General features: G+C 41.9%; 1 protein-coding gene across 1 annotated transcript in view; it reads left to right on the top strand.

Moving 5' to 3' along the window:
- The window catches only part of LOC104288900 (sodium channel protein type 5 subunit alpha-like), a 175,031-nt gene that overhangs the window by 64,193 nt on the left and 89,286 nt on the right, over positions 1-21,552 (top strand). The window contains exons 12-15 of the mRNA XM_009887773.1: positions 7,860-7,992; positions 11,277-11,515; positions 16,325-16,498; positions 17,937-18,293. Of these exons, the coding sequence (XP_009886075.1) occupies positions 7,860-7,992; positions 11,277-11,515; positions 16,325-16,498; positions 17,937-18,293 (903 nt within the window). The remainder of the gene's footprint in view (positions 1-7,859; positions 7,993-11,276; positions 11,516-16,324; positions 16,499-17,936; positions 18,294-21,552) is intronic.

Below are 21,552 nucleotides of genomic sequence, written 5' to 3'. Positions count from 1 at the left end.
TTTTTCAGATGTTCACAACTTCATTAATTTGGAGCTTTGCTAGTCCCATTTTTATTCTCTGCAGACAAAGATGACCAGTCCTGAAAGCATTCTCTAAGCAGCTGAGCAACACAAACACTATTGTAGATGGTGGAGTTTTATTGGACTTAGCTTGGTGCAAAATACGCTGTGGGTTAAAGAAACTGTGGAAGAAACAGTTTCTGTCTCTCTTTTGAAAAAAATAAATAATCTGAACCGAAGTAGAAAGGCTTCAGTAGATAAGCAGTGCATGTCCCCCTTTTCTCTGCAAGGAAAGCAGCTCTGTGGGCTGCTGAGGCTCTCCCAGCTGTCTGAAAAAGCTTAACAAAGCATGAGAGCACTCAACCTTTCACAGGAAATATTGGTATTTTACAGGATGGGGCCCTGAGTTGACAGGGAGGCTTTGAGCTCTGCTGGCATTTCTTTTCATTCGCCAGCTTCCTGCCTTTTTAAAAAATGGATGTTGAAAATTAAATGGCCTGGGTGGGTGAGCTCGCTTGGCAGTTCCCCGGTCATCTAGGAAATAACACCCAGGCGCTATAGTAACAGATGCTCATTCAGTGATGCAATGTGAAGGATGTTGTGTCTTCTGCGAAACAGGTTTGGTATCTAATCTATCCAGAAAATGTGAGCTGGAGTTAAAAGCTAATTGGCAAGAAGCCCATTGCTCTACAGATGTATTCGCTACAGGAGCTATAAGCGCTGGGCGCAAACGTGCAGCCTCAGCTGTGGAGCGTGTTGTGATTATTTTTGCCTTTCTCTTGTTAAAATTTGAAGTTGAGTTTGTTCTTTGTTAGCAGCTCTGGCTTCTTTATGTAGTCTCTTGATATGTTTGGGGGAGGCAAAAGAAAGATGTTGTAGGGTGAAGTTATAGTTACCTCATTAACCTCACTGACCCTGCCACCGTTATTTGTTTTGTACGAGGGTAAGCCCATGGTGAAAAAGGACCCACTTGTGCTATCTGTTGTATCTTCCGTGAACAAGAGATGAAGGACCAGTCCATGAAAAGACGTTGCTGTAATGTGTGTTTAGCCTTGACTTGCAGCTCCCTGAGGTGTAAGTGTGGCTTCACTCCATAAATGCAACATCTGAGTTGATGGAGCTGGCAAAACACATCCCTCTGTGATGCTCAGTAGTATCAGATAAGCATAACACAGACCTGTCTGATTGGTACTGAGGGGGGAGACCACTGAATTCTGCTTTGAGGAAAGCTTGGAGGGGTAATTCTGATTTAAAAGGGAGTGTGAACAGCAAACATGACCTGGCCATCTCTGGTTTTGAGTTTCCAACCTGCAGCCTTTAAGCAGGCTGTAGTTTCAGCAGATGATTTCAAACTGGGCCTTCCAAAGGTTTCTCACGGAAAGCACAAAAAGTCACTAGCCACTTTTGAGAATTTTTGCCTGATCAGTTTTAGCAACATTCAGCCTGAAGATTTTACCCCAGGCAAAGTAATTGGGACCACGATGAACAACTTTCATGCCTTTGTGTCATTGCAGCTGCTACCCCCTGTCCTGTTTGTCCATGGGAATGGCTGCGGGTGGCATCTGAGCTGACATGAAGGCATCTGAGCTGACATGAAAGCATCTGTGCAGCTTGTGCCCTCTCCCATGAGAGAAGCGGCTGCAGCAGGTTATCCCACTATTCAGACTGCTGCCTCAGATGAGTGGTCTCCTGACACTTGGCTGCAGAAGACCATGTAACCAAAAAAGCCACTTTCAAATGCTTTTCAAATGGCCCTGGCTGCTTGGCACAGATGGAGTGTGTTTCCATGAGAAACCAAGTGAGCTTGCTCTTTCCATCTCTTCCCCCTAATCCCTAAATACAGTTAGTGAAACAGGAGGGATTTCAAATAATCTCAATGGATGCTGCTTAGGCACATCAGTCTTGCCAGCTGGGGTAGTCTGACTGGTCAGGAGGCTTGCTGGCCGTGGACAGCATGGTCCACGCAGCATGGCATCCGTCGATGCAGTCTTCTGCATCAAAGAGGTCCTGCCAAGTCACCAGGGGCTTCAGTGCACAGCATGAGCATGAGGAGGGACATCCTGTCCTCTGCAGGGAACCCACGCGTCTCTGCATGCTTTGCTACGCCCATTGATGTTCCCATGCAACATAAGAGCACCCGCAAGGACTGATGGCCGCATTGTTGCGGAGCTGCCCTTGGCAGCACGGAGGGTTACACTGAAGTGTGCAAGCTAGAAAGACCGCTGAGGTCATATGAAGAACCAAGTAGTGCAATATGAACATATGATCTGTAAAAACTCTCCACAAAGGTGGCTCTGAGTCAGGCTGTCTTCACCTGGATGTGAAAGAGCAACAGGAGTTCAAGTGTGAGTGGTGCAGGGAGCTTGGCCCAAGAAACCCATGCTAACTCCTAGTCTCTCTCCTGGAAATCTCCAGTGTATCCTGCAGAGGACTGAATCAGGGCTGGGTCTGTTCTCCTACCAACTTTCTTCAAGTGGTGCAGCTGCTGATTTCGTCAAACTTACCCCAGTGTAAATAAGACACAAGCAGGATCTGGTGACTATGCGTAAAGTCCTAATTTATTTTCACTTGACCTGAGACTGTGAGGTTTGAAAAATAATATATTTTTATGCTTCTGCTGATTGCTGGTCTGGGAGTTTGGGTTTTCACCTTTTTTTATACAAAGTCTATACATTATGTAAGTAACTTCAGGGCATGCTATAACCTAAAGCTTCTGTGCATTCTTGTAGTATCTATTTGTAGCGATGTATTGCTCTGTTGTGTCTTGGTGTTTCTTAGTTAAGAGGTTAGAATAACATCTCCCTTCACAAGGTATTGATCTGTTTGAACAGAATTGGATTAAGTTAACGAGCTGTTATCTGGAGCTCAATTTGTCCACGGGATCTGATGAGGATGAGTAAGATGTCACTTGTGGTTGTCAAGAATTTCTTGAGCATCCCCTCTTGCCTCCTTCGGCCAACTGGAGCCCTTTCTGTAACTCTGCAGGGAAATCGAAAGGTTTTTTGTTCAGTGTGACTTTCCAGTTATTTTGCAGATTAAAAGTGGCAGAGAAATGGGTGCAGGACTGAGGAGGTGGTGGTTTGCAAGTGGGCTGTTAGCTGGTGGTCCCCACTGCTTTGCTCTCTCTGGGGCACCTCCTCACCAGAGCTTCCCATCACCCCAGGAGCAGAGTGGGGCCACCTGTGACATGGCTTTGGGATGGTCAACGAGGCTGAGGTTGGATCTATCCAGAGTCTACCTCTTCCACATACAACCTTTTCTGACTTTTCTCTTGGTCACACATGTTTTTTCTTTTAGGAAACTAGGAATACCGAGTATTGCTAACTTGACAGGAGTGAAAACTAATGGGGAGTGAGGCCGTAAGAAAGGACAGGTTGCTTATGGAGGTGCTGAACTAAAGATTTAGAAGCTTATCTCTAGATAAACTTTTTGGTCTTTTTTATTAAAAAAAAAAAAAAGACCTTGGCTTTTGTTGCTGCTAAGCATAAAACTGTTTTGCTGACCACAGTGGTTCGAGGTTTTCTTGTTGACCCTAGAACCGCCCCAAGGTAAAATTTCTTTTTTTCCTTTCTTGCTTTGCCACGGGACTGGTGAGAAGAGAAAGTGTTAGCAGTTTCCATGTTCAGAAAAAAGGTCAATAAAATAAGTCATCCAAAAATCGCCGCCAATAAGTTACATGGACGAAAGCTAGCTAGCCCTCTGCCGCTGTCACACAGAAAGTTTTCACCGTGGCTCTAGTTTCTGCTCATTTCAAACTCTGCTTTAGCACATTCTAAGCGTAAACCATTCAGATTTGACACAAATATTGCAAGCTGCTCCAGTGATACAGTGCATCTCTTTAAATAATCGAGCATCCCCAAAATTAAATAGCTTCTTTTTTAATGCCGTGCGCTATTATGGTCACCTTCAATCTCATTAAATACTTGTGCTGGTGCCTTACTGGGTCCATTGTTCATGGTGTGGCCTGTCCACCTCTTTTTATGCTTGAAAAGCTTTTTACTGTACAAGGAAAATTAAACCTGTCCCAGTTCCCAAATGTGGTCTTTAAAATGCTGCCATGTATAAGCCCATCTTCACGTAACAGTTTTGACATAGCTCAGAACTGTAGGCACTCAGAAGAAAATAAATCTGCAGTGTTATGCATCCTCATTTACATGTAAATTACTGAATGGTATGTTTGTCCCTATAGAATTTAGCTGATCCAAAGGAGAAACATTTCCAGTCAATCAGGGAGCAACAAATAATCTTGTCCTGCTGGAGATGCCTGTGTTTAGCTTCATTGTGATTTCTCATCTGGTTCCTAAGGAGACTCCTTACATAACTATAGGGACTGTTGTTATTTTTGCTTAATTTCTATAGAAATATAAGTATGATGAACAACTGTACCTGTGTATATTACCTCTGTAATGATAATAGCCTTTACACTGCCTTGTTTGTCCAGTTCATGGAACTGCTCTCTATCTCAGAGTGCAAAAACCGCCAGTTCCTCCTGTGACTATTAGCTACCTCTGTTCTAAAATAAATAATATTTAAAAAAAAAAACAACCCGCTCATGTATCTATTCTTTTCAAAGAACAAAAACTCATAAACTTCCCTAAGTAACTTGAATAATTTTAAGCAATTTACCTAGATGGAAACTTTCTTTCCTGGTTAAATACTTAACATTACATGACATGCTATGTGATAGATGTACCGCTCTACGGGGAAAGAGCCCGCATCCTCCTGCAAGAGCACAGGAGCATTCCTTACACCCCAGCACTGCCTGCCGGACACCGTGTCCTGGCTCTGGGGACAAACCTCTGTTGTGGCTGGCACGGATCGGTGGGATTCAGGTTCTACCCTGTGGCGGGGACACGTGTAGCCGGACGGGTGGGCGCCTGTCACATGCCATAGCATTTGCTCTGAACGTGGGCCAGCAACAAATTGCACCACCTCACCCCTCCAGAGATGAAGGAAGGAAGGAGCCATAAATATATCTCCTTCAGAAACAGCCCTTTGCACCCGGAGGATGACGCACTGCAAGCATTCCCCTTGACTGCAGCAGGACTCCTGAAGTCTGGGGGCCCGCTTCTCGTGACACAGGTAGCAGGACTGAGGATGCTGGGCTGGAAAAAAAGAATAGAGTGGCTTAAAAATATTTTTTGTTTGGGAATATCACATCAAACCTAGGGAAAAAGTCAGTTCCCTACTAGTTGGTTTTGTTTTGTTTTTTTCTGAAGGATACGCCCAGCCTGGATCTTTGGTTTACCTTGGTTTAGCTGAATCAAAAAAAAATAGGAAGAATGAATCTCTGAATGTTTTTCCTTCAACTTTTAACCTCCGCAATGAATTCTCTTTGCACCTGTGAATAAAAGGTGGCTTTCAGATAAAGGCCACCAACCCACAACTTCTGCAAAAGCACTTCTGCATGCATGAATAGGAATGTAGTATCTTCCTTGACAGTCAGAAAACCTGGACTTCTGGGGATGAGGTTGTATAAAGATGTGCTACTGGTATGTGTTAAGCTTTGGGTCAAATGGGATGGGAAGATGGTACAGTTTAAAAAGAGTTAGATGATCCAGAGGAATTTGAACTTTGAGGTTTTATTATGGTTCATTCTAGAATTAGAGGAAACTGGAAGAGTTGGGGTTTGATTTGGATTTTTTTTTTTTCCTTTTTCTTTACTTTTACATTTTTGGCTTACTCTGCTTGTAAGTTTGTGTCCCTCATTTGTTTTATTTGCCCTCTTTTTCTAGTTATTTCTTTTCAGTGTCACGTATTTGTTATGTGCTCCAAACTGGTGCGGATGATTATGCAATGTTGTAGATGCTTTCTTCATTAATAAAACATTTGTTGTTTCTTTGGGGTTTTTTTATTGGATGTTTTTGAGGTGAAGGGAATCAAGCGAATAACGCATCTGAAATACCGTTCCTGGTTTCCTCAGCTCCAAAGCACAGGATAGAGTGATTTCTTGTTATGTTGTGCACAAGTAGGAGTCTCTTTGAATAGGTTGTGATTACATGTCTCCTTTTGAGATGACTATGTCAAGTAACTCAATGGACAATAAGCCAATTGTTTTAACAAAAGAGAACACTTAAAAAAAAAAAAAAGAGAAAAAAAAAAACAGCCCAACAAATCAAAAGCAGCCGTTTTAAGAATTACTGCTTTCCTGGCTTAGCTAATGTTTCAAGTCCTTGCTTTAAAAGTCCTTACTCTTCTCTGGTCTTGGAGCGATTGGTATTTTTATCTGCAGTACTTTAAGGTGACCTGGGACCAGTATCCTAGCTATTATTTTCAGTGTCAACTGGTGGCCAAGTGTCTTTGTCCTTTGCGACCACTTGACAAGGGAATGTCCCCTGCCCTAAAGAGATCCCACTCCAGAAAGACGGCTCAAAGAACTTCAGTGCTTTTCTCCTGTCATTCTTATGGGATTACCTTTGTTGAAGAGCAGTTTCAACAGAGAAATGATGAAGAGGAGGGATCCTGAGTCCCTCTGGGTGCATATCCCAGGCACAGAGAGCAGAGTTGTGGAGCTGCTGCCCATGGCCCGTCTTGGTTGGCATCCTGGGCGCTGCTTGGGGTGATTAGGGCCATTTCAGATCCAAGTGATGAGAGAAGATCCAGAAGACTGAATCCAATTCCTGTACCTCATTTGACTGTGGAGAAGCAAAAGCAGCTACTCTGATAACTGTGTAAACCAAGGGTTATCATCTTCATAGGGATTTCTTCTCCTTGCACATTTCCTTGAGCTATATTGCAAGAGCCATCAGGACCCATCTCTCTCCAGTGCCTGCCTCTTGCTTATGAAGTGTCTTGGACCTCACAGCCTGTATGCTTGGAGGAGCAGGATGAAGGCTGTTAGAACATTTATTTTGGTAGACCGAGTGTCTTGACCAGAAGGTCTGTGACAGAGAATGGCGTTGAACTTGGCTTTCCCAGATCCTTACGTCTCCACCATCACCTTTCCTTCTACCTGTGGGAGAGCCGGAGGAGTAAAGCAAGCGGGAGTTTTCTCTGTATGAAGTGGGAGTTTGTAATAATATGTGTCTTAACATCTTGCTCCTGTGAGCTGGCAATATGAAGTATTTAATACAGTGTGTGTCTGCTGCCATACTGTGTTCCGGCTGACTTCAGAATCCCAAGCCTTCAAAAAGCATGAAAGTAATTTAAAATGAAACATTAAATAAAGACAGCTTGGGAGCTCTGATTTTCTGGTATTTGATTTCTTTGTTGTTATTTTTTTTTTTAAGCTTTTGCTTGAGAAACATGAAAACTAGATAGTTTGGGTTTTGGTGGTTTTTTTTTTATTTTTCCTGAGAAAAAAGAAGCTGAGATTTTCTCCTAATTATGGAGCTCCAGAATCGGTGACACCAAAGATCACCAGAATGACAATATGTTCCTGAGATTTGGCAGTGTTTCAGAACAAGAAAAAGCATGTGTTGAGGAGTCAGTTTGCTTGGTATGATATCAGAGGTCTGTAATGGAGCTGTTACCCACGCCCCTTTTCCTCTTCTAGCTGTATAATTAAACAGTTAACACATTTCAGAAATAATGGAATAATTAACGTAATTAAGCAGGGCTTCTTTCACAAGCACAGAGCATGGTAAAGCAGCACTGCTGTTTCTCTGGCATTGGAAGTGTCCCTTTATTTTTCACCTGCATCTTTCACCTGTTTACATGAAGGTCAAGGGCAGAGCAAAGCGTCCACAATTGCTCGAAGTGCCATTTCCAAAAGCAGTGCCCCATCAGCATGTGTCTAATTGGGCAATCAGTGAGTTTTGGACTTAGCTGGGAAAAATAGTGCTTAGGCCATTTTGAAAATGCTACCCCATATCTGCCTGGCTTTTTATTCTGCTAATCCAATGTGTTCATTTAAACAGACCTCTCCCTCAGACGAGGCAAGCAAGAAGCAGCTCTTAATGCCCCACCGCCCATCGGTGGACCACTCGGACGAACCCTTTCAGAGGCAGAGGGCAGTAAGTGCTGTCAGCATCATCACCAGTGCCCTGGAAGGTAAGACACGTCTTTACTTCCTCAACTCAAAGCCATATGGACTGGCAGGAACAAGTGACACAAAAGATCCTAATCCTGAACTCTTGTTGTTTTGCAGGAAGTCATAACATAGTTATTCCAATCCCTACAATATAGGTGAAGCTGTAACAGAAGGCAATATAATCACTGTCTTGCTCATTCACTTGTGAAAATTCTGACAAAATGCTGGCCATACAATCAAAAAGTCAGATCTGGTAATGTTTTGTGTCCCCATGGCATTTGATTTACACCAGGCTAACCGGGATGTGGGGTAGTGGAGCACCAGACTGTTTGGGTGATGTTTATATCTCATCTCTCTGGAGCTGATGGCATGTGCAGTCACCAGCCATGTGCAGAACTTCCAAGTTGTCGGGGAGGAAAGTCTCCTCCTTGCAGAGCATCTAGTGGGACACAACAGTTTGGTGGGTGTTTGAATCCCACTGTGAAATTTAAGGATGCTCAAAGGACCGTTTTGTCCATGCAAATACTTCCAGGCAATTTTTTCCATTGCTCATTCAGCTTCTCATTAGATGCGGGAGGATTTCCCTTCCTTGCCTTTCCATACGAAGGAGCTTTGCATTTCCCTTTCACAAGTTTATCAATAGCAAGACAACCACTCATAGCAAGACATCACATTTCTATGCCCTTTACATGCAGCATGAAAGGGCCTCTTACAGTTCCTCCTGTCTCCTACTAGACAAGACAGGAGGTTCCAACTGAGAGTATAGAAAAATGTCTGCCAAGGACACAGCGTGGAGGAAGGGGAATTTTGGATCCTCCTCCAGCCTTATTCTCTGTGTTACGGATGAACAGGAAGGCAAGGCAAGGCAGGCTTATCTGGGGGATGCCTTCTAGAAAGAGACTGTACCCAACTCTTTGGAGACAGCCCAGCGTGTAACCACAAAGCCCTTCTTCTTCCTCAGCTCTTTACCATCCCCTGTGGTTATATTCAACAGTATTGTGGTGAGAGCAGATATATATATATATATATATATATATATATGTTTAAATAAATAAAGAGTCATATTCTTAATAGGTAAATAATCACTTCAGTGTATTCCAGTGTTTAGTGTGGTCTGCAAAGGTTTTACTTGTTTTCTGTGGGGTTTTTAGCAATTAGCTCTGTGATTGATTTGCTTCTTTGTAATGTGTTAAGAATGCCTAAAAGGGCTGAACTGGACTTCTGCTTATTTATTGGATGGTGCTTTCTGTGACTTTTTCTCACAGAAATAGAGACCATCAAGTCTAGTGTAACACAGAGGATGTACATTTTTAGCCTCATATAGAAGAAAACTGTTTAAATCCTTATGAAAGGTTTTCTAATTCCCAGAGTTTGATTAGTCATTGAAATTGAATACTTGTTAACAACAAGAGGAATATCAAATCGGAATAAAATGTATCACAGGCTTTAGCTACAATAATAGCTGTATAATTTGTGCCAAATTGTGTGAAACAGCCAGACCAGAAATCCCTTCCCCTTTAGTTACCTGGTTTCTGCTCTTGGTTCTTGGGTAGTCATCACCTGCCTGTTTTTCCCAGACCTTGCAAAGCCTGGCAAACAAGGAAGGACACAGGCCCTTAAAAAGAAAAGGAAAAATTCCTCCAACTCAAACTTTGTGTTTTTCTGACCATTTTTTTTTAAACAATATAAAGTAGCAGAAAAAAAAACGCACCTAGTTGAGTCGAATTTTACTTTTCCTTTTGCAGATGTCTTTCAAAAACTATTAAATCTGTTGTGATTTCCAAAGGTCACCCATGCTGGGGAAAGGATGTGGGTTCTTGATTGATTTAAACCATTTTAATGCCACATCACTGCCAAAAGAGGACAGTCACACCTTCCTCCTCCCCTTGCTTTGTTCCTGCAGTTTGATTAGTCTGTACAAGCAATTGGTCTTGAGCTGGATCAGTGAGCAGAACCAGCTCCCCCAGAAGGTCCAGGACCACAAAAGCTGTCCAAAGGACAGAGAAATAACATGTGGCTGAGGCTGAGAGTGATGAAACTACCCCTTTTAGCAGCAACCTGGACTTTAAGGGGCTTGTGTCAAGTGTGGAGCCTCACGGAAAAGAGTCACACATCTGATGTGCATCAGTCATGAAGGTCCCAAAATTAATAACAGTGGAATAAGCAGGGTTGGTTAGAAGTGATTATGAGGAAAGTGGATAGAGACGGATTTGTTCATCTGGATTCTCGTCTTTTAGGAAGTGACTGCCCCAAATTCTTTATTACTTTGAGGTGGGTTTCCAAAAAAAATGTAAAATTAGTGTTTTGCATTGAAATTGTTTGTAGTACGGATGGTTCTCACATCATTTTAGGTGCTTACCTGTAAATCCTCTGTTTGGAAACAGGAGAGGCTGGAAAGGCATAGTTATTTCTTGGGAGCAATTTGGTTTTCCAGAGATCTCGGAGCAGTGTAGATGTTTGTGCAAAACCTGTGCATGGAGGATATCATCTGATATTTTGCACTCTTGGTAGAAGACATCTAATACCACAGTTCTGCTGTCCGGTGAAGGAAAATGCACAGAGAATGCATCCTGGCTTGAGAGAGGAGGCTGTTTATAAACTGATTGAAATAACAGCCTTGGCTGAAGTTTTCCTGTTATCAGTGCAGGTTCTAATTATATAGACTAAAACTGTTATACAGCATTCCATGCCCATAAAGGAATCAGAAAAGGAAAGCATTAAGCAATTCCGCTAATCATGATCATTCAGCCATTAACTGTCTTTTTTCGCTTTTCTTTTTCACCATTTAATACAAATTATACTTATGAAGCTATATCACTTCTTTTGTGCTCAAATAAAATGGCCATATAAAAGTTGTATTTTTGGTAATATTTTAAAAGCACCTTTAAAAAGCACACTGGAGCTTTAGCAGCATTTTCAAACTGACTTATGGACTCCCCTGATTTTCTATGTGGGCCTTTCAGAAGAAATCAGATGCGTAATGCCTTTTTGGATTGCACATCAAGAACGGAAACCTTATTGATACCCAGTGATACTCTGGCTCTCAAGTGCTTAAATGGGCTCTAAATATTGGATTTAAGCTCTTTCGTCTCTTAACCACTTTAAAAGGTATTACTTAAGATACTTCTAAAATGGGAATGCAAAAAATACATTCCAATATATGTTAAATGAAGAAATATTTTTATCCTAAAAAAAAGGTTTGGGGTAATTCAGGGGCCTTCCTCTATGTTATGAGTCATTTTAAGTGTTCTCTTGTCATATAACTCAGTGTGAATTGACTGTTACTTTACTGCTTGTGACTTAGAGCTTGAGGAATCACACCAGAAATGTCCTCCTTGCTGGAACCACTTTGCTGTTAAATTTCTCATTTGGGATTGCTGCCCGCTTTGGCTTTTAATCAAGAAATTTGTCAAGTTCGTGGTAATGGACCCATTTACCGACCTCACCATCACCCTTTGCATTGTGCTGAACACGCTCTTCATGGCCCTGGAGCATTACAAGATGACGAAGGAGTTTGACCACATGCTTTACATCGGTAATTTGGTAAGTGAGTGTGAACTTGAAGTGCTGCCTCAGGAGTGGATTTCCTGCTTTTTAAAGTTTTGGCCACGGCTTGGGAAGACCCCGTTTTCATATGCTGTCAGCATCACTCTGCCGGTGACGTATTAAGCAAGTCCACATAGTCACCTCTTTCTGAGGGTGAAGAGAAATGAATGAAGGACAAGGGTCCATTTTTAATTAAATTAACATATTCTAATGTTACTAATAACCACTAAAGCCATGTTTCTGGACTCTTCCTGATAGGTATCTAGTTTGTATCTGTTTAAAGAAATGAGATAAGAGAAAGGTTAATGAGGTTTATTTGGGATTTCTTTTAAAGAAATGATAAGGCAGCAGTTCTTGGTGACTAATAGTGACTTTTAAGTTAAAAAAAACTACAGAAAAAATCAAGGCAAGATCTGGGAGAGAAACAGAGTGATGTTTGAGCGTATGTAGATATGTATGTGGGAAGGTGCCTATGGTATATATGCTATATGCCCTTTGCTGTCCTGCTGTGCCTCCCTGCCTTGTCCAGCAGCACGTGCTGGGGCCCGTGCAAACCCCGGCACAGAGGGGACAGGGGACAAAGCACGGCTGATGCTTCGAGGGGAAACTCTTAATGTGCAAGCTGGAGCAGCCAGAGAGAGAGCTGCAAAGTAAGCAGAGACCACACTTCTGCGAGGAAAAGCAGACTGGCAGATCTACAGCCACACTGCAGGGACAGCAGAAAAGCCTTTCCAGAGGCGACGTGGTACAATTTGTTAACCCAGGGGGCCACTAAAATTCTGCAGCTACTACAAAACGGAAGCTTTTTCTGTAATTGTCTTTCTCTGGGTTTACGTTTAAAAGTTACCATGTTTTACTGCTTTAAAACTTAGTGTTTAAAGCCCTTTTAATTTTAGGATAGTCTGTATTGGAAAAGGCACATGCCATCTAGCTATGGCATGGTGGAATTGCCCCTAAAATCTAGTGGGAGAAGCAGAGATCTCCTATAAGATACCATGAGTAAGTCTGGAGTACCCTGGAATGTGGTTGCTGCTAAGTTTGAATTTGAGAAGCTCATAGCGGTGATGAGAAAAGCCCTTTATTTCTATAAAATTCAAAGCTGCAGTATCTCAAAATGCAATTCACCTTGCCTAACTTTAGGTATTTACAACGTAGGAGTCTCTGTCGGAGCTGGTCGCCTTTGTCTCTCTTTAAAGTCATTGGAGAGTAATGACAATTTTAAGGCACAATTACTGTGATGTTTTAAAGACATTTACTTTTGGATAAGGTGAACTATGCCCTGGAGGCCAGTGACTGTAGTGACCATCAACTGTAGTGGGAGTATGCAGAGACACTACTGATGTGATGTCTGCCTTTAGTGAGAAGCATCCTACGCTGGCAGGTTTAGGTGGGTAGTAGCAATAATCGGACTGTTTGTATCAGTCCTAGAATACGTGGCACATCACATATGGCTTGCTTTCGTTACCCTGGTCCTTGTTATTTTTAGCTCTGGGCCTCCTTGGGCAGGTTGAGGTTCTTCTAGGCTGTGGGGCCAGTCTCCATTATTTTCAGCTGCTGTGTCTTGGCAAATCTCCCTCTTGTTGTGCTAAGCAAAAATCTGTGTGCGTCTCTCCTGCTTCAAGCCCATGCTCTTGCCCTCTGTGGAAAGCAGTGGACAAGGGTAGCTCAGAGAGTCATCTCACAGGACTGCGTCCAACTCCCCTTTCGAGCCAGCCCTCGCGTGGGGTTGTTGCTCAACAATTTGTGGCCTTCTAAGATGACTTTAGAAAACTCCTTTGGACCCAGCATCCATCAGAGCAGGTGGTAATGCTGCTGCTTCCCCCTCTGGCACTCTGGATGGTAAATGTCTCTGCTCCTTGCTCTGGTTTTGGCAGATCAGCTTCTTCCTTTGCAGACCACAGGCAGTGAAACTTTAGCCCTTGGCATCCCTCCTGCCAAGGCAGCTCCTGTGGACCTGCCAGGGCTGAGCGGGGCTGAGCCAGGTGCCAACAAGGAAATAGAGACAACGAGCAGGGGGAGGAATTGCAAAGCAAATTTTGCAAAATTTTGCAAAAAAAAATAATAAAAATGTCATTATCTCACTCTGAGTTTCTCAGCACTGCCTAGAGCTATTTCTCCTCTTTGTGCTAAAGCGCAAAATAAGCAAAACAACCTGCTAATATTTTTGTAGCAGGATGATGGCATGGGGCTCCCCTTCCCCTGAGATCCCAGGATGGGTTGGTGAGAGGCCAGACTGTCCCAGCTCCCCCTTGACAGCTTTACTAAACCCCTACATAACTGGACTGATTGCGAGTAAAGCAGGTCAGAAGAAGGTAATACCATTTTGTTGAGGATTTTGCAAAGTCATTTGTAACGAAAATTGACATTTTTTGCAATCCCCTGTGAAAGGAAAGGGAGTCCCAGCTCCAGGGCAGGCTGCCAGGTGACCACATCCCCTAAGCCGCAGACTGCCAGACCCCTCCTCTGCCCCCACGCTGGCTGGCTGTCATCTTCCCATTGCATCTAACCCTCTTTGAGTGATCTTACTAGCATTAAATTGGGGGGAATATTAAAAAGGGCAGATCTTTGGCATTTTTTTCCTCAAAACAAATGTTTCTAAGAGAAACGAAAGAATGAAAGGGGAAGATGGATTCACTTTATCTGAGAGCAATTCTTCATCTGCTGCCAGTCACTGGAGATCTCCCACTCTGATTGTCCATCTACTTCATGCAGCATCTGCTACCTTCAGACTCCTTTAGTACATCACTTACAGAAATCAACATTTTCAAATGTCGTCAGAAGACCAGCCAAGCACGTGTACATCTTTACATGGTTCATCTCCCTATGCAGTGCCACCACTTAAAAAATAGGCAGATAGTGCAAGATTCTCCCAAATTTTATTTTCCTTAAGAAACTGAGATATTATTATACAATATTAGAGCTTAAGAATTTTTTCTAATACAAAGTCCTCCAAATCAGCAGTAGCATATTTAGCACCAGTGGGATGTTAAGTTACTTGTTTTCTTTCCAACCTTTATCGTACTGAGTGTCCGGCCTCTTGTACAAGCGCAGTCACCGCCTACCAGGTGCTGGTGATTCGACAACTGTCGTTTGAAATTCGTAGCTGGTACACGTCCCCAATTCCCGATGCCTTTAGGAAGGCCCAGACATTTTGCTATCTTACTGTGACATTTCCTACTCAGAAGGCTATTGATTAAAATGATTCAGGCAAAGAAAGTGATCCTCCTGAGTCATTTCTCAGCAAGACGGTTGCATAATGTACGCAGCATGGTATCGTGGGTTTTAAGGCAGTCCCGTGGATACAATTTCACAGGCATCCAGTTTGGTCTTGTTCTCTGTCCTAAGGGAAGTTGGAGCATTGTGGTGGGAATCTTTGGTTATCTTGGACCACCATGACTCAGAAATTGTTGGCTACTTAGAAATATGAGACAGGTCATTTTTGGGGGTTCTTGTTATGAGATGATGATGGGATGACCGTCCAAATTGTTGCAGCCCACGGTTATATTTTCCTGATGAGAAAGAGAAGGTATTTTACATAAAGAATTGTGTAAAATGGCTGCTTGGAAGAATTAACTCCAGAAGCATTCCAAAGTAAAGCCAAGCCTTCCTCAAATGCAAGCTACGACCATTTATTTTTATTCCTTAATATCTTAATTATATAGTCTTAAGTATTTCCCTTACATATTTCAAGGGGTTTCCCATCTTTGTTGATCAGTTGATCAGGTTTGATGGAAAACTGCTGTGAGTATTCAGCTTATTGGAAGGAGAGCATTTCTCCTTGACTGTATGTTACTGGTATGTGAGCTCTGGATTCCCCCCTCTTTTTTGATGTACACAGTGCATTGATATTGGCTGTTTTGTGGAAAACCACGTGCTTTAATATATAAGTGCAATAGAGAATTCTTCAGAAACACAAAGCTCTGTGCACCTTGTACTGGGACTTGGAACGAAAACAAAACAGTATATGAAGAACTTGATGCCCACATTTTGTCATTTTAAGTTGACTGTAGCCTTGTGTTGTGCATTTAAACTGGTTCTTAAGAAAGGCGTACGAAAGGACAAGATCTGATTCTCTGAGATACTCTGCAGGAATGTGTTAAAACTGAATTTGCTGTCAGCAGCCTTCCTTTCCCCTCTCCCTCTGTCTCATAGGTAATATTTATATGTTGTTTTAAAGAAAAATGTTCCAATTAGAACTTCCACCATATGACATTTGAACTGGGTCATAAATAAGCAATGTGCTCCCAAGTTGCTGTGAAAAGAAAATTACTGTGACTACTTGTAAAAAAAGACTAGAATTCAAATTAGAGTTTCTAATCACCTCCGCTGCCAGCAATAACCTCAGAACGACTGGAGGCTTGCGTTGTCCTGGTATTGATGGTAATAATAACAAAATAAAAAGGGATAATACAGCAGGTACACCACAACCCAAATACCCCTTTAACACTCCCACTCCATTTGTTCAGGTTTCTCCACTGAAGTGAATAGATTTAACCTTTATAAACGGCACCTTTACACTTTGGTTTTTACTACTGGGATTATTCAGATGACAGAAGGAGATAGAAATGTATGTTCCAATCCAGATCTTGAACTCAGATGTCATTGTAAGTTTACAGCAGTATCAAATACTATTATGAAAAGACTAGACAAAGTTGTAATAGTGATAAAGAATGAGCCGGGAAAAATAAAGTATCTGCTTGTAAAATGTTTTTGGCTTTCCACTGTGTTCACCTGTATCAGTGGAAAGTCTGCAAGCAAGGAGGTGTGCCTAAAAGGTTACTTTGACTTCATATTTTCTTTCTGCAGGTCTTCACTGGGATTTTTACAGCAGAAATGATCTTCAAAGTAATTGCCCTTGACCCCTACTACTATTTTCAGCAGGGCTGGAATATTTTTGACAGCATAATTGTTATACTAAGCCTGATGGAACTGGGTTTGTCCAGCATGGGAAACCTGTCTGTTTTACGCTCCTTTCGATTGGTAATGGTCTTATTCTGTTCTTACCCCTCTTCTTTTATTAGATGTAAACTCTGACATGAATGCCACATATTTTCTTAAAAATGCATCTGCTGATAAAGACTTTAATTGCTGCAAACTAATGAACAGTACATGACACTAATTATAGGCTGCGGGATAAATGTAATTGTTCCAGATTTACATCAGGGTAAATGAGTACATAATTTGATTCCTTCTAGTTGTGCCAGGTACTTGTGGCACACTTAAAATGTTTGAGTTCCAATTTGTAATAAAAATCTGCCGTTTTATACCTGTACACCTGTTAGCATAGTCAGCAGATAATTGATAGCCCAAGAAATGCAAGAGCCAGTAACTTGTCGTTTTAGAAGTTGTTATTCCTAAATTATGTTATAAACATGCCACCGTTCTTTTAAATGTTGTCAAAAGAAAATGTCTTTGAATTATTCACAGAGTGATATTTTTTTTCTAGAACTGATCAGCATAACATAGCATCTGTCTTTCACGGGACCTCCTTAGCTGTCAGCTCCTTTGTTATGCATGGGATAGTGGTATTATATTAATGAGAGACTGTCGACATATTGGAACAGAAAAGTAGTTTCCTTGCCAGCCTGACATTTGTGTTGCACTTCATGTACCAGGATGTCCATGCTAATCATTCTGGCCATGATATGTCTTCACAACATGGAAAGACCAGGAAAATAAGCCCCTTATGGTTACATTTGGCGGAAACCTTTTTTTTTTTTTTTTTTTCCCAAAAATTCTATGCCCTGCTCAAAATTGCAAATTTTTCACCACTGCTGCTTGGTCCTGAGACTCTTCTGCCAGTTTTTGAGCAATCCCTCTTCAATAGGGCTGAAATTAATCCTTCAGGTGAAAACACAGCACAAGGGCTAGGAACCATTCACACGCTTAAAATAGGTCTTAAGTGGGACGTGGGTTGTGCATAGACTGCGTGATCCTCAGCACAGAGGTGATTTTCACCCTGGGAGCTAACAGCTAATAGCATCTGGCTGAGGCTTGCTCTGAAACTCATGGGAAATGCTTCTCTCTTTGTGGGATCGAACCCTAAACCCCTTCCCCCCAATTCCTGCCAGGCTGTTTAATTTGAGGAGGAAAAGCAACGTAAAGAAAAATATTAAGACCTGAGATTTCCTCCGTCCATCCTCTGCCCACTGTGATATTGGGGGAAGGAGCATCTAAAAGCACGTCTGTGTAATAAGGAAGGGCATAGCTCTGGAAAACTCAACTCTCATCCAAGAAGCCCAACTGATATTTTATTAATAGATGAAGTGAGGTTAACAGGAAGCATGGCTAAAATCACCTTGTACCGCACACACTGTGGCATTTAACATCTTTCACATGTTACCCACTTTAATAATTCATCAGCTGAAATGTCTGTTGCTTCTGTGAACTGACACTGTTGTTTATGTTTTGTTCACAGCTGCGAGTCTTCAAATTGGCAAAGTCCTGGCCAACCTTAAATACGCTCATTAAAATCATTGGTAACTCAGTGGGTGCCCTTGGTAACCTCACTCTTGTGCTGGCAATCATCGTCTTTATTTTTGCGGTGGTAGGAATGCAGCTTTTTGGGAAAAGCTACCTGGACAACGTGAAGAAGATAAGCACGACTGGCAATTTGCCACGGTGGCACATGAACGATTTCTTCCACTCGTTCCTCATCATCTTCCGAATTTTGTGTGGGGAGTGGATTGAGACCATGTGGGACTGCATGGAAGTAGCTGGGCAGCCGCTGTGCCTTCTCGTCTTCTTGTTGGTCATGGTGATAGGAAACCTGGTGGTGAGTTCTTGAGAATTTTTTTTCTTCCTTTCCTGGTGGGTGTGTGCAAATGTACCAATTTTTTATGCAGAAATGGCAAATCTCACATTGCTCCATGGCTTTAATTCAATGAACTGGGTTGTCACCCAGAGAAACTTGTTCATATCCCGAATACAAAATTGCTAGCATTTGCATTACTAATTAGGAATGAAAGCTTCCTGTTGGTTTTTTTTTTCAGAAGAACAGATAATGTTTTATTGGAAGAACATATATAATGATTTTACTTCTTAAGCCATTCATGGGGCTGAAGGGATTCCAGATCTCTTTTCTGTAGAGGAGTGAATTATCACTTCAACTGTCACTGTATTGGGAGATATTTTTATTTCCCTTAATTTTTGGTCCAGAACGCGTGAAACTTACAGAAAGTACAGTGTCTTTGAATAGAGTTTCAAATGTCTTGAGCCCGCATGTTCTAGGAAGCCGCACGTTGTGTTTACAGTAATGTCACTTGCTCGCTTGCTTTTTTAATAGACTACCCCATAAGCACGGCTTACATAAGCTCTGAACCTATTAAGACTGAATTGTATTTCCCTGTTGACATCTTATGGAGTGCTTTGTTGGCTTGCAGTCATTGTGGAAATGTTTCGCCTGTTCAGCTTACAGAGCATCTTTGACATTGTGGCTCTAATGGGCTTAGTGTTTATGTAGTGAGTTGTTTAATAGTACATGCTGCTATAAAAAATGTTGGATTTTGCTACCGATTGCTTTTAGCGGTTGTGTTGCTTTCAAGTATCCGATGTTTTTGGTTCTCAGCTGCTGGGATAGAAAAGTTCTTGAAAGCTTGTAGAAGAGCAAAGCACATTTTTTTTGTTTGCGTTAATTTAGATTTTAACAATTAAATTTGCACTGAAAATGTTGATTGCAAGAGCAAATTATATTTTATAGGGGTCTTTTATATAAATCAAAGATTATGATTACTCAGAAAGTGGCAAAATACTTATGGGTTTTTTTCCCTGACTTCCGTTTTCTATAGATTTGTTTGGAAGTAAATGTGATTAGAAGAGTTAGGGCAATTCATTACTATCTGCACACCTTTTTCGGGTGTTTAGCCTGAGATACAGAAATTTAATCTCCCACTGACATTAAGCAACAGATTCTGTGTATGATAATGAAATCCGAATATAATACCTATTAAATTCTGGGGAAAATGTTAACATTTGAAATATTAATGGATTATTAAAAGATGTGAATTTGCAACATCTGATTCCCTTAGATATTAACACTCATCAATGTGTTCTGTTAAATATAAAGTCTGATTCAGAGGAGATTACACTAACATTTTTGACATATATTTGACCATCAGTGCTCAAAAAAGACTGTCCCAAATGTAAACCCCGGTGTTGAAAACCTCTGTCAGCCTGGATAAACTGAAGGTACCGGTCAGCTGAAAGCAAAAATGCTGGTTTTATCCGTTTCAGCCAGCAGTTCTGTAAGCATGTGTCAATGACTGGTGAACAGGAATGATGATTGTCTGTAGATCACTCAAAAAAAAAAAAAATAAAAAAAGAGGAAATGATTCATAGGTGTGGAAAGAACAACAGATTCTGAATCATGAGACTCATCCAGTGTCAACTGCATTACACGGAGATTTCATGAAGTTGATTATCAGGTAGAGAGAATGTCCTCTCGTTCCTCTGGCATGAGCCAAATTCTTTTTTTCAGTGAGAGTAGTTTGAATTCACAAACTCACTTATTTGCTGAACATCATTAGATGCAAAAATTCTGGTAGCCAAACAGCACCATGAACCCTTTAAAATAAGAAGACTTGAGCACTAAATCTTTTACCTGTAACAGGGTTGCCTTCTGTGCCAGCAGAGTTTCTCTTTTAACTTGCCGAGATCCTCGTTCCTGCTCTGCTTTTCAAGAGTCAGTTCTGATAAGAAAAATATTACCCTAAGGCTGTATCTCATTTGGACTCTGAATGTTTTCTTAGTCTCTGAAGGCATGGAGGAAATCCTGTATCATTTTTCCCAGTGTAGCAGATCTGCACGCTCATCTACAGTAAACACCTTTACCTGTCACATATGGCGGTACTTATGGTAGTTTCTGCGGTCGCTTTCCCAACTGCAAGGCTATGTGTTACAGAGCAGACCTGCTCTTTACTGTGAAGTAAAGGATGCAAACTGGTTTTGGAAGAGTTACAACCGCTGCGATTCCGTGGTACGTTCAGTGATTTGGTTTGCAGGTCTTACCGAGCTTCACGAACATGAATTCAAAGGCATAGTGGAAGAAAAGCCAGGAAAGTTAGTAAGTGCCCTGGGCAACTTCACATTGCAGAGCAGTCCAGCTGCTGAAAGGGATTTTAGTAAATCTTAAATCTTTGGTTTATATTCATATATCCTGAAAATACCCTGGACCAGTGCAGTGCTACATGAAGCTGTGTTTACTGCTGGTCAGCTGATATTTGAGTCATCTTCAAAGAACTAAACTTTACAGCATAGTTGGAAAATCATGAGCTGTGTAGCTGCCTTTTGCACAATTTTGCTAGTAATGTCAGAAGGCATTTTTAGAGTCATTGAAGCCTCTTTGGAAAGTCGAGCCAAACCAGACAGATAATAAAATAGTTTCTCCCTCATTTGCAAGAAAGAGCTTCTGAAATTGTTAACTGAATAATTATGCTTACTGTTAAGTTTTATAAAGGGCTTAGCGTATTTCCTACGTATGCTTATGTTACTGAGGTTAATAAGGAAAATCACTGAGACAGGAATTATTAAGAAGATGTAGGGGAATTTGGGTAGCAAGGCAGTCCCCTGTGCCCCCTGCTCTGCCAGGTCAGCCGATGCGAGCGTAAAGAGTGACATCAGCCACTTCTCAGGGGACATTGGCGTGTAATGGGCGCTAACAACGTGCATGAATAAAACTGACACTTCAATCGCAGAAGGAGCAACCTTCCAGCCTCATTGTGTGTGCATGACGAACGCTGGCCCAGCCACCCTTTAATTCTTCTCACAGTCACCTGAATGAAGCCTGTTTTCTACCAGCTTTTCCTGGAATGCCACCAAGTGAAGGGCAGAAATGCTCTCGCTGTCTCTGCTCATGCTCCAGTCCAGCTGTGTGTGACACAGATGGCACCCAAAAGGCACCAGTTAGTGTCAACCCAAGCTAACAGCTGCAGTGCATTAACTCCCCCTCAGGGCTAAGATTCTGGACGGCGGTTGGCTCACCTCTGCCTGATTTACATACATCCCCATGTACTTCCATGGCACATCCACCACTGTTC

This window comes from Charadrius vociferus, unplaced genomic scaffold (genome assembly GCF_000708025.1).
Source record: "Charadrius vociferus isolate BGI_N301 unplaced genomic scaffold, ASM70802v2 scaffold566, whole genome shotgun sequence".
Taxonomy (NCBI): domain Eukaryota; kingdom Metazoa; phylum Chordata; class Aves; order Charadriiformes; family Charadriidae; genus Charadrius; species Charadrius vociferus.
This window is presented reverse-complemented; position numbering and strand designations above follow the sequence as displayed.